A 27,979-nucleotide genomic window follows, 5' to 3' on the forward strand; every position below is an offset into this window, starting at 1 on the left:
GGGGGGAGAGTGAGAGCGCTGCAGGGGGAGTGAGCAAGCGAGAGCGCTGCAAGAGGATGCCACAGGCTCAGTGCACAACTGCACAGATGCTCTGTGAGAGGTCAGCTAGTTTATTATAACTGGCTAATATTCTTCACGGGTCACCTTAAGTGGCGCAGCAGGGAAATGACTTGATGAACAAGCAGAAGGTTGCTGTTTTTAATCTCCACTGGTATGTTTCCCAGACTATGGGAAACACCTATGTTTCCCAGACTATGGGAAACACCTATATCAGGCAGCAGCGATATAGGAAGATGCTGAGTGGCATCAGCTCATACTGTGTGGGAGGAGGCAATGGTAAACCCCTTCTGTATTCTACCAAAAAAAAACCACAGGGCTCTGTGGACCCCAGGAGTCAAAATCAACTTGACGGCACACTTTACCTTTACTTTAATATTCTTCACAGTTTAACACAGGCAGTTCTGAGCTACCTGTGCCATTGGGAGCATCTAACAACCCCCATGGTGTTGCAGAATAGCTTTCCAATCTGCTGGCAGTGCAGAGCATGCTGGGAATCATGCAAGACCTTGGAGGCATGCAGCTCTCAATTTCAATAATGGATATCATGCCTAACTTAATTGTGTGTTTCCTGGGTTTGCTGACCCAAACAGAGGTTCTGGTCATGTGCTGCTAGTGGGGTAGGAGGTTTCCAACCTTCCAATCCACCCCCAAATGTCAGCCTTAATGTTTTATTGTGCCTTCCCACTCAGGGCAGATCTGTAATTGTGCACATGAGTTTCAAGAACCTGTGTACACAGGTGGAGCCGTACACTGGACAAACGGGTTCAAAGAACCTGGGCCGCTGCCAATCAGGAGCCGCATGTGGCCCCAGACACGGCCCCCGCATCTGACGTCAGACGTGGGGTGTGCTGGTTTAGCTCCCAAGTGGGGCCGCAAAGTCCTATTTGGGAGTTAAATGGCTGGCACTGCATTCGCGGCATGGCCAAGAACCACTCCTGGCTGCGCCGCGAACGTAGTGCCGGCCTGGCTCTAACTCCCGAACAGAGCTGTGCGGATCTGTTTGGGAGTTGGAGGCCAACACTGCATTCACGGTGTAGCCAGAAGCGGCTCTCCCCTGCCTTTAAGGCCTCCCCTGGCCTGGCCCTAACTCCCAAACAGAGCCGGGCAGCTCAGTTCGGGAGCCAGACCACGCCCCCTGCATCTGATGTCAGACACGGGGACGGGGTGAGCGGGGCCACCGCCACGGCTGAACATGGGCTGCTGGCAGACTGGCTCCAGTGCTGTGTGTACACCTGCCGTCAGGTCTGCTGCGTTTGCCACAATGGACACCCAGCGGCAACACCCAGCATCCCTTTTCTGTCTGTTGCGTGTGGTGCACCTTTTCTCCCTGCTGTGTGGGTGGTGCGGCAGCAGCCTCCCTGAGGGAGCAGCCCGCCGCTCAGCCACCACCATGAGTAGTGGAGAGAGAAGGGGCGCCCCCTGCACATGCTATAAAGAGAAGAGGTGCCACTGTGTTGAGGGGGCAGGTGGTCTGAACACCAGCTGCCTGTGCCCTCCCTATTGAACATGTTTATTACAAGTGGAATTCTACATTAATTTGCTGAAGTGTGTGTGTGTGTGTGTATTCTCTGTTCACTTTCTCAGCCACAACTACTCACACCACTTGCACATAATAGTAATGACCACATGCCCTTCACATACCAGCCCATCACACAATACTGGCATACAATTTACTAGTTGACCAACACTGTGGTCATGCTACCTATTCCCTTCTCTGCTGAACCTTTTCCTACCAACAGCACCTAGTTTGTCCTTAGGTGTCTGTCGGTTGCTGATAGTTTTTGATCAACTGAAATATTCAGATATATTCCCAAATACCACAGCAGTTGCGCGAACCATCAGCTAAGGAGGCCTCATTTCAATATACTTAAGCCAGAGTTCTTGCAGCTAATAGCAAGATTGGTTACAAGAACTGAAGCCTACATTACCTCTAAGGTTCCCCTGCCCTCCACCTCCAATTTTTAGTCTGCCTGATTTGAAGGATAACCACCTATGGGGTTGCCAAACCGGGCTGGTGCAGTACTATGTTAAATTGTGTGGCCGCACAACATTGTGTGTATATGATGGGAGTGGTATGTGAAGGGTTTGTGATCATTACTATTATGCGCAAGTAGTGTGAGTAGTTGTTTGTGTCTGAGAAAGTGAACAGACAATACACACACACTTCAGCAAATTTATGTAGAATTCTACTTGTATTAAATGTGTTCAATGCACTTCTTTTGAAAATCTACAACCCGTCCTATGTGATAGGGTTTGGCATCTCTTCCCAGCATGTTTTGCACTGCTGTTGGGGCACATGTACGGGCACATGTACCCCAACCTTAGACTTAAAGCTACCAACCCAGAACTATATGGAATTCAGGCCTGTGTCTAGTTCCATTTTATTACAGGAATTAATGCCTGGGCTCAGGGTGAATGGACACCCAGATCTGCCTGGGTAACGCCTAGTAAATGAATTATAGAGGCAGGGGTAATCTAGCATTGTTTATCAGTGTTTGTGGGACTCACAAGAGACACAATGGGTCAGGCTTAATTACCAGTCTCACACTGCTGAAATTAACCTGCTGTCCAGTAATCCCCTTACCTCACTGACAGGATGCTTCTGCCTTAGTCAAATGTATTGATTAACTCGTCTCACACATGTACCCCTTTTTATGTTACTTTAAATATTCTCTTGTTATAATTACACACTAGATAGAGGTACACAAGAAATAATGTAATTGCTGTCTCACACAAATAGAACTAATTCTCTCACTAACTCCTGACTTTTAACACCTTTTGGGACCAAGCTAGCAAATCTGGGACAAGAGAAGGGGCCCATTTGCAACTCAGAGATGCAGATTTGCTTTGGGCAATGTCCCCTCCTCAAGATAGAAGCTAACAGAAGATGAGATTGAGATCTCTCTGGACTGACCAAATATCCTGAGCTAATTTTGGTAATTAAAAGACAATATTCAGAGGATAGCAGGAATAGACGCCTTATGTGATCCAGAAGACTCAAATGGACATCAAAGGATGGAACCACTATAAGAAGGAGTCTCTGGACATGGCAGATTAGGAGTCTTGTGCCTACGGGAAGTGTTGTGCCTACAAGTAATCTTGTGCCTACAAGCAAGATCTGCTCATGAGCAATCCAAGGGTTTGCTGCCCAAGCCGCGGGGCTAGAGACAGGAACTCTTTCCATGGGAGAAGGGACTGTTTGTGACTTCTGCTGCGCAGTGAGAAGTCAAGACTTCCCCAACCATGGTGCTCTGGCTCTCAGCCTTGCTTTGAGCAAACTGCATGCTTGATGATCGCTCTAAAGACTCCTGTCCCCAGCTAAAGCCTCGCTCCTTCAGCTGAAAGATCCACTGCTCTCAAGCCTCTGATCCTGGTAATATGCTGCCTCTACAAGCCTTGGATCCCTCCATCCTTTCCCTTTCTTCTCCTTTCTCCCTCTACTAATTCCTGATCTCCCCAAACCATGCCAGCCCTCAGCCTTCCTTACCTCCCCCCCCCCCTTTTTCCATCTGTATCTGAATTGTATTAGGCTCTAGGAAGTTTTAATACACACACATATGTTAGTTAGGAACACCGGGTGAATATTGGTGCTGGCTAGGGTTGAAATACTGTTAGTAATATTGATAGAGTGTTCTGCTTTCTGCTCAGCTAGATTGACGTTGTTATTCTTTTATACTCAATAAAGCCCATTGAATCATTTAGGATTGGTTTGATCTCCTTTCTTCCTTGCGCCCAGATCCTACATGGTCACTATAGAAAAGAACTTGGTCACTTGGTGACACTATGAGACAGGCCTAATTTTGTATGCTAGCTAATGAGCATATTTAGTATATAAATCAGGCCTGGACCACAACACTGCCAACAGACTGGAAAGCTTCATGACTGCCCTCTGATTGGCCATGAAGGAGCAGGAGGCAGACCTAACCCTTCTGAAGTGCCTCCATGATCATAGAATATGGTTGGCAGACTGACACATCCATGGATGGCAGTATCTGTAGTCACAGCTCTCTATGGTTTCCACAGGTCTCTGTTGTTTCGAGGGAAGGCCTGCTGGGTCCCAGTGGGTAGAAAAGGCAAGTGGGCTCACACAGCCAGAGAATTAAGGAAGTAGAGCTCTCCTCCCCTTCTACCTTGGATAAGAACAGAGTAGGGAAGTTGGGTCACCCTGCTTTGAGTAATCTGGGCTGGAGAGATTTTTGTGAGTTGACTATCATGCAAATGTAAGCAGCCCAGCTTCTACCTGGTTTTGATGGTTATGTGAACCTAGGGGCCTCAATGAAGAGTTAGATCTGACACCTTCATTGTAATTTTTGGTATCCATTTTTTAATTTAGGATTTGCAGTCTCCAGTTTAAAACATATACACAGTATAAGTAAAGGTGTTTTCACCATTGGTGTTTAGTACATGCTTTCGCTTTTGGCTCTTGGGTAACTTTTTATTTTCAATTGATTGATTGATTGTTCAGTTTTTATACCACCTTTCATAATGCATCTTAAGAGCTAAGGGCTACCCTTTCTTCTTTGTTTTGGGTGGTTCTCTTAACTGATCATTTGGTATAGATGTACTTTTCTCAATCTGTGTAACAGAGGGCTGAGTCACTCACAGTATAGTGACTGTAACAAGATAAGTTGTGTATTTTGCAGGATTTTGGCCCACTAGTTTGTATTTAATGCTGGAGTCACTAGCATCTTGCATTTTAAGAGTTAAGGGCCATCTTTGTTCTGTTTTCCCCTCATGTATTTCCTTTAATTGATAATTTGTGACATTTGTTTTTTCTTAGCAATCTAATAGGAGTGCTGATCTTTTATTAGACAGTAATTGTGAAAAGATAAGTTCTTTGCAGAAAAATAATAGTGAATATTTATATACTTTTTATGCTTTTAACATCCTCATTTTTATATCACCATTGTTTTTACAGTAGGTATGTTCTTTACTTCATGATTCGTTTTTCTAATCTTCCCTATATAGTATTCTAATTTGAAAAGTTTAATATTCTTGTTGTATTGGTAAGTGTCCATTTGTTTTGTAATGTCATTATATGTTGATTTCTTATAAAAACTAGTTTATTTTAGTATCCTTTGTCCTAATGTTTCTTTTGTAATTTATACTTAGTTGTGTGCTTTGTCTCTGCAGATCTGTAGATCTCTGAAGAAGAGGTTTGGTCCTCAGAATGTGCAAGGACTTGCTCATCTACTGTACAATAAATAGCTTTGCACCAACTGTCTTTTGGTTCATCTGTATTGGTGGGTTGCCTTCCCTTCTTGTGTAATGAGTACCTGTATTCAGGGCTTATAGCCAAGCCGGGGCAAGACCCTTGTAACATTATTTAGAGGAACCTTTTCCTTCTCCTGAAACTTCCACCATCTATTCCTATATAGCCCTCAAAAGGATCCCATTATTGTTTCTGATGTTTTAATTCTAAAGAGGAATAAGCCCAATACTTACTTTGAAAAGGTGGCCATGTTATTATGTACTGTTTTGTTTATTAATAATAAAGCACAGAGACATATGTTTTAATTGTAGAGTGTGGCAGTATAATTAAAGCAAAGCTACAATGTTGCCAGGTAATCAAGGATGAAGCTCAACACCTCACATCTGCCTATTGAATCTTTCTATGTTAAGGGTGTGTAGTGATAGTGCAAAGATGTGTTTTTCAATGAGATGAAAAAAATGTATGTGGGTGCAAATTATGCCCTTGGTTTCAGTTCCATATGCTAAACTCTGCAGGCACATGCTTTGTGATCAATCACCTTTGGTCACCTGTTTGCCCTGCATACACTTTGTAATAAACAAATAATCCTTGTGTAGTGATCAGCCTCCCCTCCCTCTAAAGAGTTAACCGGAAGTGAACCCTATTCACATCCAGCAGTTAATTGACAGGCTGGTGAACTCCAGGGCTCGGCCAATCAGCACACCAGGTGGGTGGGACCAAGAGAGCTGTTGCCAGGAAGAAGAGAGTTCTTTGTTAGAGAAGAAGGTAGGTTGGAGGTGCGCAGGAAGACATGTGGCCGTGGAGGTTGGCTGCAGCTCTTGGGAGACAGAACTGCAGGGGCTTGATTCTCAACCAGAGTTTGTTGAGTTCAAGAAAATAGGAAGCCAAGTCTAGTGGCTTCGGAAGTTTAGGGCAGAAAAAGTGGTATAGTGGGAGTTTGCATTCAAATTTTTATTTCTCTGGTTTGTGTGCTTTTGCATATTCCTGATAAGGTAAAGGTAAAGTGTGCTATCAAGTCGATTTTGACTCCTGGTGCCCACAGAGCCCTGTGGTTTTCTTTGGGTAGAATACAGGAGGGGTTTACCATTGCCTCCTCCCACGCAGTGTGAGATTATGCCTTTCAGCATCTTCCTATATCGCTGCTGCCTAATATAGTACCAGTGGGGATTCGAACCGGCACTGATATTGTTTTATTATTGTTTACCTGTAATGTAATTGTAATAAGAAACACTAGCCTATGCCCAGTCTACCTAGGGCATTGCAAAAGACTCTATAAACATTTAAGCGTGCATTAAGACAACCTATTTTTGTAACCTATTAAGTATTTTTAACTGTATTTAAAAACTGAGAAAGCCTCAGATGGAAGCAGTCTGTAGTAATTGAATAAAACTGGCATTTTAAAAGTCCTTTCTTTTTACAAACTTCTCCGAATTGGTTTCTAACTCAGAAAAGGAGGAGAGGCAAAGGGGGTTTCTCTGGTGCAAACATGTCGTCAAACGGTCAGCAGCTATCAATTTTCTCCCCATGTGTAGGCGTGCACATTTTTGTACTTATCCAATAGTAAAATGAAGAGAGTTTTCCCAGGGATTCCACCCCAAGCCGAGGGAGGTTCAAGCTCTGTTGATAAGATGGGTGGTGGTGGCAGCATTATGAACCTATCAATAATACAGAAGAGTTTTAGGAGAAGCCTAGCCAGACCTCCTCAGGGATGACTCAGCATTTCTTTCCTTCACGTGAGCTTGAGACAAAGGCTATAATCTGCTACATCTTGTCATTACATATCTCGCAAAGCTCCAAGTACTTAAAAATTCTTCATCAAGGTAATCCAGTTTGCATCAAGAAAAGGTTCCTTTGATGTTTACAAATTATGCAAATCTCTAGCTGTGCCAGGTTTACACCCTTTCTCAATGGTTGGAAATAAAGTTTTGTTTTTCCTCTGGTTTCTAGGACTTCACTAGGCATTGTCCACATCAAGCCTACTTTTATGTTCAAACCTGCTTAAAAATTTAAAAGTGGTGTTCTCTGTATGTTAAATTCTTCACTAAATAGTCTTTCCTGGAAGAGAGGCATTATAATGCAGAATTCCAGGGAACACAAGCCCTATTCACATGTTATGTTCAATACTCATGTAATAAGCTTACAGAGTACACTGGTACAGTTTTTCACACATGCTGTTGAACACAGGTACATTGGTATCTATACCATGCATTTGAGGGACTTGCACTTTAAAAATGAACACATGTACAATCCCCACTTAGATGTTCATTTTAGAAGGCTGTGTGTAAGCACAGCTGTCTAGAAGTGCACTGGAAATCCCAGCACAGTGGTGCATTATTCACCCTCTCACAGATGCTGCTTATAGTTCCAGCAGCTTCATTTGAAGAGGCGAATGCTGTAACCATTATGGCTGGTATCCCTAGCTTCCCAATCACAGAAACGCCTGCCATCATAGTTACAGCGTTTGCCTCTTCAGATGAATGCTGCTGGAACTGTGAGCAGTGCCTGCAAAGGGATGAGTGATGTGCCTGGTGAGATTTCCGATGTGGTTCTGGACAGCTGTGTTTACATACGGTCTTTCCAAAACTAACATCTGAGTAGGGCTACAGTCATTCATACAAAACATGTATGAGTGTGCAGACATCTGTACACTTGCTCAACATAATGTCTGAATAAGGCTTTTCATCTCAGTTGGCTGCCAAAGATGTTGGCAAGGAGAAGGAGTAAAGGAGAAATAGATATTAACAGTTAAAATGAGAAAATACAAATACTAACCAGGCAAATAGTTGATTATGAAATAAACTTGTGTTGCACAGCAATAAGTTATAAAAGAATAGGGGTGTGCACAGAACCGCAGAGCTGCGGTCCGGCACTGTGGGGTGGGTTCCTTTAAGGGCGGGGAGGGTTTACTTACCCCTCCCGCCGCTTTCCCCCCTCCAGCACTCGTATTTATTGTAATAATTGGGGCAGCAGGATACCTCCCTGCCGCCCCTTGTCCCTCTGCAATGGGGTGGGAGTGCGCGGCGCAGTGGACGGGGTGGGAGTGCGCGGACGGGGTGGGAGTGCGCGGGGATGGGGTGGGACGCAGGATGGGGGTGGGAGTGCGCGGGGATGGGGTGGGACGCAGGATGGGGGTGGGAGTGTGCGGCGCGGCTCTGCGAAGGTGGCGAATGAAAAGCCGGCACAGCACCGAGCCGGCCTCCGGCGCCTCTCCACCCAGCGGCTCCCCCATCCTGAGCCGCCGCCAGCAGCCACTGAGAGGAGCTCTGCCAGGGAGGATGCGCCGCCGAGCACAGCCAGCCAGCCGAGCGCCTCCTCCTCCGCGCCCTCTGCGCGGAGGAGGCGGCGCTTGGCTGGCTGGCTGTGCTCGGCGGCACGTTCTCCCTGGCAGAGCTCCTCTCAGTGGCTGCTGGCAGCAGCCTCTCAGCAGCAGCCGCTGCGCCCAGCCCACCCTCACTTCCGGCTCCCAGGCGACTTCCCCCCACATACAGCGTGGCCCGATGGGAGGAGGAGAAGGAAGGCAGCCACACTGTATGTGGGGGGAAGTCGCCTGGGAGCCGGAAGTGAGGGTGGGCTGGGCACGGCGGCTTCTGCTGCTGCCTCTGTGCGGAGGAGGCGGCGCTCAGCTGGCTGGCTGTGCTCGGCGGTGCATCCTCCCTGGCGGAGCTCCTCTCAGTGGCTGCTGGTGGCGGCTCAGGATGGGGGGAGGCGGCATTGCAGAGGGACAAGGGGTGGCAGGGAGGTATCCTGCCGCCCCAATTATTACAATAAATACGAGCGCTGGAGGGGGGAAAGCGGCGGGAGGGGTAAGTAAACCCTCCCCGCCCTTAAAACTACCCCCTCCACCCAAACCGAACCGGCCAGGTCTGGATCGGTCCGGACGATCCGGAGGCCTTTACAATGGCCTCCGGACCGGTCCGGACCCATCCCTAAAAGGAAGTGGTGGCACATTTTTGTCTGACAATTTGTCTAAGGCACCACAGACCCTTAGGCCAGCCTAAGATACATAGGCTGATACCCTTTACTAAATTACTCAATCCTACTACTCAAGAATTACTCTAAAGGTCAATAAAATTTCAATAGGACTTTATCTACTAAACTTAGGATGTCAGCCACAGAGTCCTTTGTGCTAGATAGAACCATCTACATGGGAATGAAAGCAATATCTCATGCAGCTGGGACCTCCGTTGCTTGAAGTGTGGCGGTGGTGTGTGTGTGTGTGTTTGGGGGGCAACACCAGAACAAGCACATTCTGGAATAGATTTTAGAGGTATTTTCAGTCAGGAATGTTACTTACTAAGCTGATTGTCTCATTTCACACTCATAGAAACACCTGAATGGCTTCAAACTGACATCTCATATAGAGTAAAATTATTCCACAGCATTTGCTCTGAGAATTGTTTTTAAAAGAAATGTGGAAAACAAAGAGGCTGCATGCTGAGATACTGAAAGACTACTTTGGCTAACTTATTCTGAAAAGTCCTCATAATAATTGGGGACATGAAGGAAGGGTCTGATGATGTCTGTTAATGATGACACCTACTCATCTGGCAGGGCTGTTTCCCCAAATAACTTCTTCTCCAGTCCCTGCATACTCGCCACTTCATTAATATGCTCTGCCTCAATCCTTTCAAGAGTCCTTGAAAAGTAAAATCTCCGAAGGATTCGAAGAGCCTGTGGCATATTGTGGTAGGGAGCCCACAGATTTCTTTCTGTCTCTGCTACTCTTGGGACCAGCTTGCTGCTCATTACTGAGTTGGTTCCCAGCAATGTTAAAGCTGGTCTAAATTGTATGTGTTTGTAATTCCAGGAGCTGTACTAAGAATCAGATACTGCTGAGATATATTGATGTTTTGGCCATGGTGCTTCTCTCTCAACTGATTTTTGTGACCTGGGCATTACTTAATAATATTGAAAGTTGACACAACTATTCAGTATCACTACAGGTTGTTGATGTATATACTTACTATATTTATAGACATTCTAACTAATGAAGCGTGTGTGCTTTTTGCCCCTGTGGACACGCAGTACTAGCCACCGCACCATTCCCCACGTGCTTTTGCAGGAAAAGGCTTAGCATTCAGAGTGCTCTCTGCTGGGAATTCTCTCTGGTAAGAGAAACCCTTTTTTTTATTATAGCAGAGTGCACAGAGGCACAACACAGAGGAATTTAGTTAAGGCATGTGTGTATGCTGAGAGTAAAGTAACTTGAAGCCAGTTCATAGTTTCAAATCAATATAAATTGTATTTATTAGAGAACTCCATTCTAGATAGGAAAGTGAGGAGTTAGGATCTCTAATCTAGCTAGCTAGCTGGATGCAGATGGATCCTGCATCTCTGCACACATGGTGCAGGAGAGAGGAGCTTGTATGTTGCAAGGTAGAAGGAAGGAACACAGGGAAATAGCTAGGGGAGAGGGGTCCCGTGTTCATCCCTCTCTCTGGTGGCCCCCCAGAGTGAGGGAGACAATGAAGAAGATAGGGAGGGATGGAGCTGGAGGGCCCTCAGGAGCTGGGGGCCTATGTTCTTTGAACCCTTTCGCTCAATTATAGCTACGCCCCTGAAGGAACAGGAAGAGAAGGGGAGAGAGGAAGGACAAAGGCAGGAAGGAAGGAAGTGTCCCTGAGAGTAGCAATCTACATCCCAAAGGGATAGTGTCAGAGCAGTAGAGAAGGGATGACCAGTGTCTTGACCCTCTAGCCCTCTGACTCACTAGTCTGTCCTCCACTGTCATTGAGACAAGAGACAGCACAAAGTCCTTCACTTCCAACACTCTTCACATTCAGAACTGCTCTGTAAGATTGGAAACATGTTGCTCGGTGACTTGTTTTCAGTCTTACAGAGCAGTTCCAGAGTGAGGGGGGGATGCTTCATAAATCTAAGCCCTCTTCTGCAACAGCACCATGCTAGAGGACCAGGGGGTAGTGTGGGGGCTATTGCTGCATTCCTACAGAGACGTGAAGCAAGCACGCCTCATTAGTCAGGATGTCAGCCTATATAGTCTTTATATTTTCAATCATAACTGCTCCCAAAGTAGTTTACCATAAAAAACAAATTAAAACAATTTAAGATCAATACTATTTTTAATATTTTCTAACAATTCAAAAAAGCAATAGGCAAACATCCTAAGCAAATAGCAGCAACAGCAGAAATCAAAGCAGACCATCGTAACAAAACACAAAGCCAAAACAAGAATAACAAGAATAATCAAAGCAGAGCATCATAACAAAACACAAAGCCAAAACAAGAATAATGTGCAATCCTAAACACACTGGGGACAAGCCCCCTTGAACACACTAGGGATTACTTCTTAATAAACAATGCATAGGATTTTTCTGTATATTGTTAAATCCAATCTCTAAAAGCACAGTGAAAAAAGGTAAGTTTCCATTCTCCTCTGTAAACAGATAACAGACTATTCCTCCCAAATCTTCAGAGAGAGGGAATTCTAAAGGGCAGAGGTCAGTAGAGAAAAAGCTATGTTTCTGTTTGGTTTTTTAAATCATATTTATAATATTTATATACCACTTGATTGATATATATATATATATATATGATGTACATAATCCAAATATATCAAATATAAAACAGAATAAAAATAAAACAATTCCACAGAATAAAAACAAACAGTTAAAATTAATTTTAATTAATAGACTGAGAAAACAAGTGTGTCTTGAGGGTCTTTTAAAAGCAATCAGAGATGGAAAAACTCTGATTTTGACAGGGAGTGTATTCCAAAGCACCAGAGCAGCCACAGAGAAGACCCGGTCCCGAGTTGAAACCAGATGAGCCAGTGGCAACCATAACTGGACCTCCCCAGATGATCTCATTACCTGGTAGAGCGCCTTCTTCTGCATGATCCACCCCCAGCACAGTACTTCCAGTGACTGTTGCTGGTGTCTATCTTATGTTTCTTTTTAGATTGTGAGCCCTTTGGGGACACAATCCCTCTTAATTATTTATTATTTCTCTGTGTAAACCGCCCTGAGCCATTTTTGGAAGGGCAGTATAGAAATCGAATTCATCATCATCATCATCATCATCATCATCATCATCTAGTCAAGATGTCAGCCACTGTGATCAGTGGAACTTACTCCTAGGTAAGCACACAGAGGACTGCAGTCTTAGGAAGTGTTGGTAATTATTGTAGTGGTTACTAAGATGTGCCAAAAGTGCCTAATTACTTTATAATTTGCATGTATGGTGCATTTATATACTGCCAAGTCTATATCTCTGCCCTTACCATATCTCTAGTTTATATCAGAACACCCTGAAAACATTTTCTCCAACCTTATAACAGCCAGATGCCACTGATGCAATACTTTGGGATTGGGGGAGTAGTTTATCTGAGAGCAGTGTTTAATGAGGATGTCATTCCCTTAGCACCAACGCGGTGCCATCACTGTTAATTAATCTTTAATATGTAAAGTATAAGAACAGAAGCCAGAATGTGGGTCCAGTAGAGTTTACACCAGAGCAAAACATTTATGTGAGATCAAAGTTTTGCCATAAAGAATTAATGTATGAAGCATTCCAGCTTCATCTATAATACAGGCTGTGCAACAGGTTTACTTTATCTTTTCATCTTCTGTTTTAGCAGCCAAGACTTAGAAGAAACTTATGTACGAATCTATTTCAACATTACTTTGAATAATAATCACTTTTAAAAATAATGTACAGTGCTGAGAAAAAGTCTGTAAGTAGAATAATGAGAATCATGCTGCAGGGTTTTACCATGATATTCTTGCTTAACTGAAACCAGTCTTTCCTAATAAAATAAAAGGGCATGAATTAAACAATGCTGTTTTTTGTTTGTTTTTTTTGAGACACAATAATGTACATGGTGGGAACAATTAGACTAATTCAGGATCTGTAAGTTAAGGTAGGGATAAAAGCACCCCCACCACTTCTGCCAAGGGATTCGATTTGCCTTGGAATCCCTGCTCTTTAATTCTGGGTGTTATGGAGGGAGGGCACTCTGCAGTTAACTGTTAGGTAAAAAAACACACTCTGCAGTTAATGGTGGTAGAAAGAAAAAGGCACTCTGCATATGTGTTAGCAACACTGTTGTTTTTCTTGGGCTCCACTTAACAGCAAGTTCTGGGGCAGATCACACATGCAAGTCTAGTCTTCAACCACAATTCTGCTCTCAAAGCAGACTATCCTTTCTGGGGGTGGGGCAAGGAAATACTTTCTAGAGGGGTATATAGATATCCTGGCTTCTTTTTGCCTTTAAAAATATTGCTGTATTTTTAGTTACTTTTTGTTACTCATTTCACCAGTATCTGCAGGAACCACAAGCACTGCTGTGTTGTGTACTTCTTAGTTTAAGAAAGTCATCAGTACCCAGTTCAAAATGTGATTTTCAGATGGTTATGAACCCGTGCTTTCAAAGTGCCCTCCCTCCATACACCCAGGATTAAAGAGCAGGGATTCCACGGCAGATTGAATCTTTATTGGCAGGGGTGATGGGTGGTGGAAGAGGTGCTTTTATCCCTACCTTAATTTAAGTGATGCCACAGATCTGCCTGATATCTCTGGAACGGAAGTACCATAAGATCAGGGTTCCTCCCCCCACAAACAAGTAAAAGGCACTTTATTCTCCGCAAACTTGTTAGCCAGATCCCTCCTGCTCTGCTCCTATCTTCATCTTCTTGGCCCTCCATATTTCATGCACATTGTCTTTTCTTTGTCCCCCCACCCCCACTCTCAACTTAAGCAACACATGCAATTATACCAAAGTAACTAGGTTGTCCCTTACACACTTCTTGGTCCCTCTCCAAGATTTGCTTTTGTATTTTAAAAAGAGTTTATTATGTTGTCAGAATTGCACCATTGTGCACTTGTATGATACTGGAATAATGTGATCAGAGGTGCACCTAGGTAATTTTGGAGCCTGGGCCTAAAGGCATTTGGAGCTCCCCCCCAACCCCCGCCGCTGCAAGTTAAGCATCATTTTTTAACATGTAGGTTCTTGAGGGCAAAAACCACACCACCCAGGACAGACTAAAGACGATTTGGCCCCCAGGGTGTGTGGAGGCCCTAGACTTCGGCCCCGATGTCCAGGGGTAAGAGCACCTTTGAATGTGATTGTGACAGGTCTCAAATTACCACATTTAGCATCTTGATTGTCAAAGTAATTAGCCACATGGATGTGGTTTTTGGAATTCTACAGTTCAGTGACTTATGACAAATTTACTCTGGCTGGTTGGTTGGTTGTCTTGCCCAGGCATAAGCAAAGAACAGTGGGGAAAAACCTACAGTACATACCATGAAAGCCACCTAATGGCGCAGTGGGGAAGCAACCTGCCTAGAGAGCAGGAGGCTGTTGGTTTGAATCCCTGCTGGTGTGTTTCCCAGAATATGGGAAACTCCTATATCGGGCAGCAGTGATATAGGAAGGTGCTGAAAGGCATCATCTCATATTGCATCGGAGAAGGCAATGATAAACCATTCTTGTATTCTACCAAGAAAACCACAGGGCTCTGTGGTCACCAGGACACTGACTCTACGGCACAACATTTCCTCCTGCCTCTGCCACATACCATGAAACTAATTATACGTGATCTGGGTATGCTTTTTGAATCAGTGAGAGGGAATACAGTTGGAAAGCCAAGTGAGTGAGCAAGGGAATACATATAGGATCATAATTAACCCAGAACGACAGGGGCAGAGGCCCCAGCTGCAATATGACAATAATTGTGATGGGGGAAAACCCCAAACAATATAAAATGCTCTGCTGCTATTGTTAGCAGGAACACTTAACCTATCTTCAGTCCAGCAAAGCTTTGAGTGAGGTAACTGATTCCTGGCTCTGTGTCATGCAGATTCTGGTGAGATATGCATTAAATAATCATGACTGTGTAGTAAAGTATCAATGGAGACAAGGCCTTTAAAACTGCCCTTGTCAGTAGCATAAACCTCATCAGTCTGCTGGTGTGTCTCAGACTCTCTGTTCTATCTGTATAGCTAATGCAGGAGCAAGTATAAGGCCTGTAATCCATATCTGGCCCACTGGAACATTTTCCCCAAGTCTGCACATAGGTACTGCTGAGTGTTCAGAAGGAAGGCCTTGGTGGCCTAGAGTCCTTAAAATTTTCTCCCAGAGACAATGCAATTAGAAAAATATTACATGAGTGGAATAATGTGCATCAGAACCAACCAACACTGCATTAAATATTTACACAGGAAGAAGTAATTAGCATTTTATCCCTTCCACTCTGCTCACAGCCTTTTATTTGGTATTCATAAGGATATGTCTAGGCCTTGATTAATTTACAATGTCTGTATTTAATGCTTGCAGTGCAAAGGGGTTTAATTGTAAATTCCTCTGCCCTTCCTTTTTTTTTTTTTTTAACTATAATCCTCTGTATATACTGTAACTCCAAGGGATAAGTACACTAAACTTAGCACTTCTTTTCACTCTCATGTTATTTTCTGAACTGTTCACACAGGTTGGTAAGGTAACAGCTGAGTTTTCACAATATGAAGCCATGACCCCATTTTCAGAGGCCTGACTTGGGTGCCAAAGAAGGCGCCAAGGAGCTAATATTATCAAGATTTACATCCTCCACTTGGCAGAACAAGACATTTTTAGGAACTAGGAAAATGCCAGCCTCTAAAAGCTGCCAAACCCATTCTGCATGATTTCTGTCCAGCTGTTACTCGAGTGCACTGAGCAGCTGGATAAGAGCAAGTACTGGTGAGGAGGGGAAAAGATGGCATGAAGATAAATTACTAAGAAAAGGAAGAATAGAGGGAGTGAAAAGGGCTGAGAAAAGAAAGAAGGGGAAAAGAAGTATGTGGGGGGAGAAATGATGTGGGAGAAAAGGGGGGTGAAAAATAACTGGTGGAGAAGGGGAAGAATAGAGATGAGTGGAGGAGAGAGAGAAAAGGCTCTTGGAAGAGAGAGGTACAAAGGGGTAAAAAAGTTGAGGAGTGGAAGAAAAAAGAGAAGTAGAGAACAGAGGCTGAAGAAGAGTGACTGGAGAAGGGCATAGGAAAGGGGTGTGTGAAAAATACTTGAGGGGGGAGAGCTTAGGGGGTTAAGTCAAAGGACTGGTGAAGTGGGAGAAAAGCAGGTGAAAAGGGCTGTGGAGAGAAGAGGCGAAAAAGTGGTAAAGAAAATGAGTGTAAAAATGTATGATTGGTAGAAAATGGGAATGGGAAAATATGTGAAGAAAGAAGAAACGAGGTGAAGCATGAGAAGGCAGGGCTGTGGTGAATGAAATGATGAAAAAAGAAGAAAACGTGAGAGGCAAGCAGAGGAGAAAACAAAGGAGGGAGTGGGGGAAAGAGAAAAAGACTGAAGAAGAAGAACGGAATCTGAGGGGGAGGACTGGAAGTGGAGTGCGAGAGAAATGGTCCAAAGGAATAGGGAAGGAGGTGCAAAGTGGAGAAAGCTGAAGAAAATCCGAGAAATGGAAAGGAATTGAATTTGAAGGTGAGAGAAAAGAAGAGCAGAAGGGGACAATCAAGAAGGGAAATGACAGAGATTGTGGGAGGGAATCAAGAAAAAAAAAAGGCTGAAGGAAAATGAGGGTGCAAAAGGAAACGAATGAGAGAAGGGAAAAATCAAGAGAGAGGAGGAAAAGGCGCGAGGGGCAAACGCGAGAGAAGCGGAGGAGAGGCGAGTGAGGGAGGGGCAACGGTCGGAGGGAGGCGGGGGGGCGAGCTGCTCAGGCGGGAGCTGGAAGAGCGCGGCTTGACGCAGCAGCAGCAGCAGCAAATTGAGCAGGAGCAAGACAGAGCCATCCCTATCTCGTCCCTCTTAGTGCACCAAAGGCGCGTGTAGTGCGCGCCAGGCCGCGCGCGCCAGGCTCGAGCCTTGCGGACGGCCCCCTTGAGGCAGCGGCGGGCGCAGCCTTTGGTGTGGACGGCGAGGCGAAAGAAGGCGCTCCGGCAGCGAGGAGGGGAGCAGGAGCAGCAGCAGCAGCAGCCACCGCCTCCTGCTCCGTCGCTTCCCCCCCGCCTTCCCTCCAGCATGATGTTCGCCCAGCAACAGCAGCAGGAGCCGCCGCCCGCTCGGGGCTGAGTCGCCTGCCGCCTGGTGAGGCAGGCGCTAGGTCACTCCTTCCTCCTCCTCCCCCTCTTGCCCCCCTTCCCCGGCGAGGCGGGCCGAGGCAGCTGGGCTGGCCGTCGGCCCCCCTTAGTTCTGCGGTGCATGTTCTCTCCCTGCGAGTGCGTGAGGCGAGGCGGCAGGAGGACCATGAAAATGATCCGGTTCCGGAGCTCGAGCATCAGGTCCCTGAGCCAGGAGATGAAATGCACCATCCGGCTGCTGGACGACTCCGAGATCTCCTGCCACATTCAGGTGCTTCTACCCGGCCGGGAGGGAAACCATTGGCTCCTTAGACAGCAGGGGCCCTTTAACTCTCTCTCTCCCCAACGCCGCCCATTAGTTGCTAAAGGGATGCCGACTGGCAGGCGCCCTCTCCCTTTGCACATGTGCTGCCCATGCATACGCATCCCTGCTGCGTTTGTGCCACCCTCTTCCCTTGCTGTTGTGTCCATCTGCTCTGCCCATCACTCACACACACGCATTTTGCTCAGTGCGCTCACTGTTGTGTGAAGTTGTTTACGGGCAAAGAGGGGATCTAGGCAAGGCAGGGGAAAAGGCAAGCTGGATACCACAAGGTGTGTGGGAGAGCTGATGCAGAACTTGCATGAATAAAACAGAGTGTGTTCCTGGACTGTGCAGGGAAGCCAGAAAGTTCACTAGAAGAAGGGGCCTTCTCAAGCAACCAGTTACAGTGCAGCAAATGCACTGCTGCTGCACATTAGTTCTGTGAGAGCGGGATGGCTTTCCCCAAGGAAGCCCTTCTGTTGTGCATGTACTATCTTTCCTCAGATCTCAAGCCATTAACAGTGCTGCTGGAAGAAGTGATTCTATCCTAGCTTGGAAGGCTATTGTGCTTTGGAAAGCTGTCGGAATGTGGTTGTGTGAATATCATGGGCCCCTACTGGATAGCACCTGTGACACCACTGATGACAGGAGGCACAACTTTCTCTGCATGCCTACAATTTATGTTGTGACTGTTATTAGTGGTATTATTTTTTATAGTATCAGAAAATAAGAAGCTGCTTTATACTGAATTGAATAGTTGGTCCATAACCAGTACTGCTTATGTGGACTGGGAGAGCACCCAAGGGCAGAACACACATATTTTCTTTAAGGAAGCTCTCCCTAAGTGTAAGGTCATTAATGTAGTCCTTTAAAAGGAAAAATTAAAATAAACACCAACAAGGGAAGTATTCCAGCTAACACCAGAATAGAATCAAATAAAGCTAACACTTCATGCTAATAAAAAACTTACTACAGGGTATTTTTTGGATAGTGTTAGACTCCAGAACAGTGCGTGATTCCTCCAGTGCCGGCTGCTGGTGTCTAACATATATATATATATATATATATATATATATATATATATATATATATATATATTAGGCTGTGAACTCTTTTGGGACAGGGAACTGTATCATTTATTTATTATTTATTTTCCTATGTAAACCACGTTGAGCTCTTTTGTTGAAAAGTGGTATACTGTATAAACATTCGTAGTAGCAGTAGTAGTATATTATTATGGAAGTAGAATTCAAGGGCCTGGTAGAGGTGGTTGAAGCAGAGAGGGCTGCTGTATTTGGAAGACAATTGACAAGTGGCAATTGACCTCTCCCTACTCTGTGGAAGGGCTGGATGGCTGGCCTGTTGCACATGAAGTTTTGGAGGAACAAGGCTCTTAGTAACTACCGATGGTATAATTAGGCAACACCAACATTCTTCCCATCCTTCTTAAGCTTGCTTGTATTTATACTTTGCATCTTTATATCCAAGCACTTGGCAGTTTGTATATAGCAGCTTTTCCACCTGCCTGCTGTTTTTGCTATCTAGGACTGATACACTGTCCAGAATCTGAATGAGGAGTTAGAACACCCTCTGTCAGCATCACTGCAGCCCCTACCATGTTCAGTCGTGGAAAAATATTTATGTTGTTTCTGTGGTTTAAACAAAAGAAAGAATTAGGGATGTTGACCTGTCAAAGAAAATATAGTTGATTAATAATCTTCCTCTTAACAAACTAATTGATTAGTTGATGGATTAAATTGAAATAAATTTGTGTATCATCTAAAATTGAAAACAAGTCCATTTTTGAGATATTGAAGAAAGTATAGGATAACATATGATTCAATAAACAAAAGTGATCACTCATTGTTAGGACAAGACATCTTTAAGAGTTTCTTTCTCATTACCTCTTACAATAATACCCCCAAACCAAAATAGCCTGAAAAAACCCAAATAGCTCAATTGTTTAAAACTGGTCCTTGCCTATTAATTTTCAAATTTTTTGTTGATTAATCTATCAGTTAAACAAATGGAAGCATTTAGCTCATGAAATAGTGAAGATGAAATTTGGTAGAATGCATCATTTTTAAATGTGTCATGTGAAAATGAGCAGTAAAATTAAGAATCCATGAAGCCCCCCCCCCCCCCCCCCCCCGGTCCCTCCGTCTCTTTAGAAATAAATTGCCAGGGATTTTCCTCCAATGTATTGTGCTGTTAACAAACACCAATGATTTTTTTTTATCCTGTGGGTTTGTAGAAGTCTTCATGAAATATAGGAATGGCTGAAATCTATTGAATATGAAATCTTGTATCCGGTTCCCCAAGGGGAAAAATGATTTGTGCTTCAGTTAAACAGAATGTGAAACAGTGAAACAGGAGAGGAGAGCTGGTCTTGTGGTAGCAAGCATGACTTGTCCCCATAGCTAAGCAGGGTCTTCCCTGGTTGCATATGAATGGGAGACTTGATGTGTGAGCACTGCAAGATATTCCCCTCAGGGGATGAAGCTGCTCTGGGAAGAGCATAAGGTTTCAAGTTCCCTCCCTGGCTACTCCAAGATAGGGCTGAGAGAGATTCCTGCCTGCAACCTTGGAGAAGCCGCTGCCAGTCTGTGTAGACAATACTGAGCTAGATAGACCAATGGTCTGACTCAGTATATGGCAGTTTCCTATGTTCCTAATGCACTACACAGAAGTGTTTGTTTATGTAGTCCTTTTTACACTGTGGCACAGAGGAAGTGCTCTGAACTAGGAAAACTTTCATTTAATAGATGCATATTAAAGAAATGTTAATTGGGTAGATTGCTGAATGAACTGTACCAGAAAGGAGGTGGATTTATTGATATATTGCCCATAGATTATGTTAAATCAATAAATGATGATGATGATGATCCCATCTTTCTATGGATACAAGGTGGCTGTAAATGTATTCATTGCGTTTATGATTATATTTAAGGCTGCTAGCACCATTGGGTTTTTGAAACAATGCTGAAAGGTCTTATTTGTTTCTGACAATTACTCTGAGATAGACTATTCTATGTTGAAACACAATTGTTTCTCTATCTCAGAAGGTGGGAGATATTCATATCTATTTATACAAGTAAAGCAAAATATTTTAATGCTCTAACTTTGTTAGACTAAATAGATAACACTTCCGAGTTATCTATCTATCTATCTATCTATCTATCTATCTATCTATCTATCTATTTCATTTATAGACTGCCCCATCCAAAGGCTTTGGGCGGTATACAGAATTTTTCTTTGGGCAGCATGAAAAGAAACTGCAGTTACAGAAAGTGGGACAGGATCCGGACTTAGAAGCTCTTCTCACGATCCGCGAGAAGAGCTTCTGTCGGGTATGAGGGGAGAGCAAGACGATCAAAGTGCAGCCCTGGGTGGCCAAATATGACTGCCGGCTGCAAGGATTGGGGGCTGCGCGGCCCCTGGAAGTCTCAGGATGCTCTGTGCAAGTGCACGAGGCCTCCTGGAGAGACCCCTGAGCCCAGGAGGCTGGCTGCAGCCTTCCGGTCAGGGGTCTATTCATGTGTCGCCACCACACAAGAGGAAGAAAATGAGGTTAACGGAGCACTCACTCCGTTAACCTCATTTAAGGGGAGGGGGGATTAGGTGGGCTAGCCACCTTGGGAACACCAGGCTCACCTGCGAGCCCAGTGGTTCCCACGATCACTGGGAAGCGGGCTAAGCTCCCTTTGCCCTCTTTCCAGTGATCGTGGGAATAGCCTCGAAGTTACTCTTAAGTTGCTAAAATAAATGAGGCAAGTTAGTCATGACTAACTTAAGTCCCATTAATTTCAATGGAATACAGTCATGACTAATTTAGTCTGGATTCTGCCTACAACATTACTTACTTATAACATTACACACAGCTAATGATTTTTCTTTTTTCTATTATTTTCTTATTCAAACAATACACAATTTAGTACACTAGTCAGGAGGGAACCAGAGATTATTGTATGGACCCTAGAAACTTATGCAAAAGCATAGGGCTTCATCCTGCTTTTTGCACACCAAGCAAGGCATGCAAGGATAGGAAAGGGGACTTTGCTAGGCCTCCTCATCACTGCTGGGTAAGCCTTGATGGGAGGCCAAGGAGACCTTGCTCATTCATTACATTAGATTAGCAAGATGATGGAGAAGAGGATGGGTAAGTTGGTCTGCAAAGTCTAAAGAGGCAGGTCACTTCATCTCCACCACCAAATGCTTTTTTGTTAAGTGAATGAGGCCTCCCTGTCTTTGTCATCCACTCGTCAGCTATGTAAGTTTGACAGGGCCCCTATCCTACATGAACAAAGCGCCTAACTTTGAGACTCTTGCTGTGTGGATGCACTTTAGGCAGGAGCATGCTTAGTTGCTGGATAACCAGGTGGGGGGGAATGTGAGGTCCTTGCTATGCCAGGACAGACCAGGCATTGTGTACATATGGTATGGTAGCAAATGAGATTCCATGAGCCCTTTCTCACGACCAGTGAGAAAGGGCCACCTGGTTCGTGGGGAGGAAGCCCCAAAGCACTTACCTCCTCACAGACTATTGTTTTGCCGTCCCTGGGCAGGCAGATCGCCCACTCAGACAAGCACCGGCTGCTGCCTGCAGCTCCGAGGGTCGGGCTACCAGGATGTGCCCCACCCCTGGAGCTCCAATAGTGCACTGAGCAAGTGCACTATTCGATGCAACGCAGGATCCCCTTCCCCTTCCCAAGTCTGCTATTTGTGGCTGCTTGCAGCTGCAGCTGACACATGAGCAGAAAAACAAGCTTAAGGGAGCACTCGCTCCCTTAACCTCTGTTTTAAAGAGTGGCTCCGTAGGTGGGTTTGCTGCCGTGGTGCCACCGGGATTGGCCCGTTCCTAGCGGTTCACATGTGCTCCCTTAGCCCAGTTTTGCACGCCCATGTGAATAGCCTCCATGTGTGCACTACCCCGAATGGATTAAGGCAAACATATGTTACTTCTCATGTCCGGTGGGCATCTATACCATGTCCTCTGTTCATAGTGCATATGGTCTGGAACATGCTTACAGTATTGCAAACTCTGTGTTGCATCCAATAGAAGAGAGTATTAAGTGCAATTTTTGAATAAATTAAGCCAATTTTGCGCTGGTAAACCAGTGTAGTTTCATGCTTGAAGCCAGAGCAGCTTAAATTTAAATATGCTGGTTTCTAAGAGGTTTGTGCATGACAGTCCCATAACTGCTTCACATGTTGCTTATTTCTGTGTGCATGAGAAACATTTGGCAGTTTCCCAGAGAATGTGTCCGGACAGAAACAAACACACAGGCTCAGGCACAGGCACAAACACCAATGTGTTTTTAAAACATATTTTCTGGGATGAGTTATTTATACTTATAATATTGCAGCACTATAGTAGAGCATCCGAGTTTGGGTTCTCTTATTTAGGAATTCTTGCATCTCACCCAGTCCCTCAGGGCTGGATAAATAAAATTTACTACACTTTTATGTGCTGCTAAGAAACAGAGGGTTATTTAGGCATCTGAGGCTATTTATGTTTCATGTATAAATCCACTGACCTTAGTAGGTCATTTCAGGATAATTTCTGGCATTTTGTGATAGAGGAAGAAAACACATGTGCTTTAGGAGTTCCTTGTTCTCGTAATTCCATCTGTCTCTATTCCATTTGGACCAAATTCTCTGCTGATTGTGCTGTGCAGCATTATGGCCTGGCATGTGTTCACTAACAGACTGCCAGGAGAGTCAGTTAAAATAGAATTTGCCTCAGGTTTTCTGTAATGCCAGGAAATAGTAGGGAGTTTCTCTGAGACAATGTATGTATATCAATAATGCTTTCATAATGGAATGTTATAGTGATGATCTCATGGCTTAAATGAGTGAGTGAGCATGAATGTCCTTCATAATGCAGTTTAATGCAGAGTGATTGGAAAAATAAAATTGTCTCTAAATATAGGATTTGAAACCAGGTTTTCAGTTGTGTGGTATCAAAATAGACTGTGGGAAAATTCATGTTGATTCACATGAACAGACACCTGTAAAATCATATATATTATGTGGTGCTCTTAAGACCAAAGTATCTTGAAATACCTAGGCTGCTTTCAGATGTCTTTAAAAGATATGCACAGCTTGGGACTAGCTACCCACAGCTCCAGACTATTTTTTCCCTTTCAAAATGTTGATTTGCCAGTTCCAACTAGAAGAACCACAAGAAGGACTAGCTTCCAAAGCATCCTGCTGCCTGTTAATTAGCATTTTATACCAATAATTTTCAACAACATTGCCTTACTGACCATCATCATAGCGTATGTGAAGAAGCAAGTAAACATTGCTTCCCCTCCCCTCTCTCTCATAATTATAGACAGTGTTTTACCAGCATTTTAGATCAAAATAGCAAAACATACCAAAAAGGTGGTTCCTGGTTACATGAGATTTATTTATTTTTCTTTTTTGTTTTTAAAGCCTTGCATTTGTTCTGTGCAAATGTTATAATGTTCCTGTGAAAGTAACACTAGCACTGGAATATTAATGTTCTTTGAAAATTGGACTTCAGTCACCCAGGAAGAAAACAGTTCCCAGTACTGATGATGAGGATTCCCTTTGTAGAATATGAAGTCACAGTTATTGAGTGGGCTGAAGAATGTCTCAATCGAATCATGCAATTACAAATTCTAAACAGCTGATTAACAGACAGCAGCACTGTCATATAGGTCAGCCACTGGCTTAGGGCTAGCCCAAAGGTCAAAATTCAATATGTTGCTTTTTCATCCATGAGACTTGATTGTTCAAAATTAGGTGAGCTGGGTGAGTGACAGTGGAAAGGGTCAGGACTCAGAGGCAAGACTTAACTAATCTTTATGATGATATGTATTGCACAGTTTTTGATTTATTTCTTAAGCTTCCCCGGGACTCAGCTTCTTTGCAGCATCATTGAATAAAACTTCAGTGGCACAGCAGCAAGATAGACAAGTAGAATGAAAAATATCCTGAAATCATAATAGGCACAGTCTGTAACATGCAGACTCTTTGTAAAAGATGGTTGACCTGCCTGACCGAACACAGATCTGAAAGATTTTAAGTAAAGGTTCAATAGTCAGTAGTAGGGTGATATCATAATTTAGTAGAGGATTGTGGATCCTTTTCTTTAAATCCAGTTGGCAGAGAGATGGTGTGCGCATGCTTGCAAATACAGGAATTGTGTAAAAACAGAGTAAATAAACTAGACATTCTAGTTTTCAAAATGCAAAAACGATACATTCCTTCACTAGGTACTAACAGTATTGTAAAAATTCATGAAAACTGGAGAACAATGTGATTATTAATTTCACCTTGTTTAGATCCCACCCTTCGTCCAAAGAAGTCAGAGTGGCATATATAGGAATGTAGTTCCTTGCAGTTATTTGCCATTTGGTGTGGTTGCATTGTGTTTTGATAATTCAAAATATGCAAACATCTTGTTATATTTCAGAATTATATTTGTCTCTATTCATAAATGAAAAGTATATTTACTTTTATCTTGAACTAGGACTGTCATCTTCAGTGTCAAATCCGTACCTCACAGCTACTTTAAAAATAGAATTATTTACTATTATTTATAGAACATATTGGTCTATAATATGGATATTGATCTGGCACCTGAAAGTAAGCCTAGTAGCTGTTAAAACACAAGGTTATTTTTCTTTTGCTCTACTCACTGCACTGATTGATTGATTGATTAAGTGTTGTCAAGTCGGTGTCGACTCTTAGCGACCACATAGATAGATTCTCTCCAGGATGATCTGTCTTCAGCTTGGCCTTTAAGGTCTCTCAGTGGTGCATTCATTGCTGTTGTAATTGAATCCATCCACCTTGCTTCTGGTTGTCCTGTTCTTCTCTTTCCTCCAACTTTTCCCAGCATTGGGGACTTCTCAGGGAAGCTGGGTCTTTGCATAACGGGCCCGAAGTATGATAGTTTGAGCCTGGTTATTTGTGCCTCATTCATTTGTGCCTCATTCTGAACAATGAACACAGCTGACAGCTTTGAGTCCCTTCTCTAGGGGAGGGAGGGAGGGAGAGAGAGGAGAGCTTGTACAGGAAACTCTGGAACTTAGTTTAGTAGGCATGATATGAAACAACATTCTTTGAGATGCTGCATGGATCACACTGTCCCATAACTTGGTAGAGAGAACAGCTTTCTGTGTTGTTGCATAAAAAGTTGTGATGTCCTTGAACATACACCTCAGAACTGCAACACAATTCATTTACTCAGAAGATTAATTGGAGTTTCTGTGAATACTTTTAGAGGGGTAGTTGTAATTAGTCTGTAGTAGCAAAAACAACCACAAAGATTCTTGTGGTGGTAACTTAAAAGCAAACACATTTATTGTAGTATAAGCTTTTGTGAATCCAGGTGTAAGTGTTTCCATGCTCAGAATCTGGTAATGATTATGTGCAAATTTGTTACACAACAAACGTGTTGGAGATTGTGTTCTCTGCTTGCTACTGCATATACAGTTTAACTTAAAATTAAAATAAATCATTTGATGGCTGATCAAAGTTCTCACATTTTTGGAGGGGTGTAGTGGAAGTGCACTTTAACGGTAAAAACAAGGCTGTGTGGATTCTGTGTGTACAAACACAGCCGCATAGCTGCAGAGTCAAAATAACCCAAACTCTGCATCAAGAACAGCTTAATTTTGTGATCTGTACTGAATGTACACATTAAGCAAATGCGACAATATTTGCTTTTTCTGAATAATTCTTAGAGAAAGACCGTTCAACTCTGGCCAACACGATTAAAGTCTGTCATCTTCTTAAGAACTGGAAGCTTGTTTATTTTTAAATGAAAACTGAGATTCTCAGGTTGCTGACTTATGCCAAGACCAATTTTTGAGCTTATGGAGTGATTCTAGAATTGTAAAATGCATGCAGACTTACTTATAATTTAACCAGAGTAATACAGGATTTTGTATTGTGGGAGTTATTTTCTCTGCGTTGACCTTTTTGACTTCATAAGTTTATTTCTACATGCTATACTATTTCCCATGCCTGGGATAAAGAAGGGTGGGGTTTTGGGGGTGGTTTTTTTTTGGGGGGGGGAATGCACAGTTTAACTCGCATAACCATTTAAAAAAACAAAAACACCACCACATTTTATTAAAGTGGGCGAGATCACCTTATTAGGTTTCTGTACAATCCTAAGCACTCCTATCTATGGGTAAGCCTCCCAAACACAATGGGATTTACTTCCGAGTAAACATGCATAGAATTGCACTGTAAACCTGGAAGTGGGGGATTTCTTCACACTCGTTCAAAACTTTCCTCAGAATATCTGGAAGTAGGGAAATCCCATCACAGATGGTAGAATGATCCATTCTGCCCACATGCTTTCCAGTGAAAGGGACTTAATGTCTTTTTGATTATGTGCTGTCTGGCAGGTGTTATATACCAGGGGCTTAGCAGCTTGTACTGGTAATTCTTTATATGATCATCAGCTTGGCATTCACTATCCAGATCTTGTTCCATATTTCCTGCTATGGTTCTCATCTAGATCTGCTTCCTCTGTCAATATTAAATAAAAATAAATAAATAATATGAACTTAGATTTTTTAATGGAAACATCCAATGAGAGTAATATTTGATATATTTTGGTCACAAGACTTCTCAGGGCAAATCGACATAAATTTAGAAATCCTACAAATGAATTTATAGAACAGAACATTTTAGTAAGAATAAAACTTGTTAGCAAAAAATCAGATTTTCTGATTGATTTACTTACCTTTGTCATAATTCAAACTTGCAATGTTTACATGGAAGCTGGAAGTATAGACAACTAACAGCTGCTTGATTATTTGCAGCAATATTCTATGATGTAGATTTCCTGATCTATTTCTGTTAACTTAGCTGTAGGGTGGGCTTAAAAAATATATCCAGAATCTCCTTCATAACAGATGTTGCATCATAGTTGTGATTTCATATATAAAATAATATTTAATGATCTTATAGCAGCATAACTTCTGTTTGAATGATTGCGTGTTTACATTTCCCCCGGATGAGAGTGTCTTCCTGAGCTGTCAAAGTGAGGCAAGAAAATGTTGAATCCATTACATAGGCAAAATTGAAACAATTCCTCTGCAAATAGCTTTTCAAAAAGAATGTTGTGACTACTAATGTGGGAACTATGGTTCTTGTAGTAGTATGCATCTCTGGTTTCTGTGGACTGGATCTTTTGGACACACACTGTTTCTACTCTATCCCCAAATTCACAGACAGAGATTAGGAGGGAGAGAAAGAGAGATTTTTTTTAATGTTAAGGTATGAGAGTGTATCGCTCTGCAACTATTTCCTCTAAGGGCATCTCTTCAGTACATCTGCTTTCTGCCTGTGGTAATGGCACACTGTTCTCTAGT

The 27,979-nt window shown here is 43.4% G+C and overlaps 1 protein-coding gene across 5 annotated transcripts in view; it reads left to right on the top strand.

Moving 5' to 3' along the window:
• The first annotated feature begins 16,161 nt into the window (after positions 1-16,161).
• Positions 16,162-27,979, top strand: part of FRMD3 (FERM domain containing 3) — a 225,423-nt gene continuing 213,605 nt past the window's right edge. The window contains exon 1 of one of the 5 annotated variants that reach the window (XM_053292931.1): positions 16,162-16,712. Coding sequence is in view for 2 of the 5 variants with exons in the window: in XM_053292932.1 (XP_053148907.1) it covers positions 17,433-17,582 (150 nt within the window). In the remaining 3 variants the exon portion in view is untranslated. The other 4 variants (XM_053292929.1, XM_053292932.1, XM_053292922.1 and 1 more) reach the window with 4 other exon arrangements.

This window comes from Hemicordylus capensis, chromosome 2 (assembly GCF_027244095.1).
Source record: "Hemicordylus capensis ecotype Gifberg chromosome 2, rHemCap1.1.pri, whole genome shotgun sequence".
Classification (NCBI taxonomy): Eukaryota; Metazoa; Chordata; class Lepidosauria; order Squamata; family Cordylidae; genus Hemicordylus; species Hemicordylus capensis.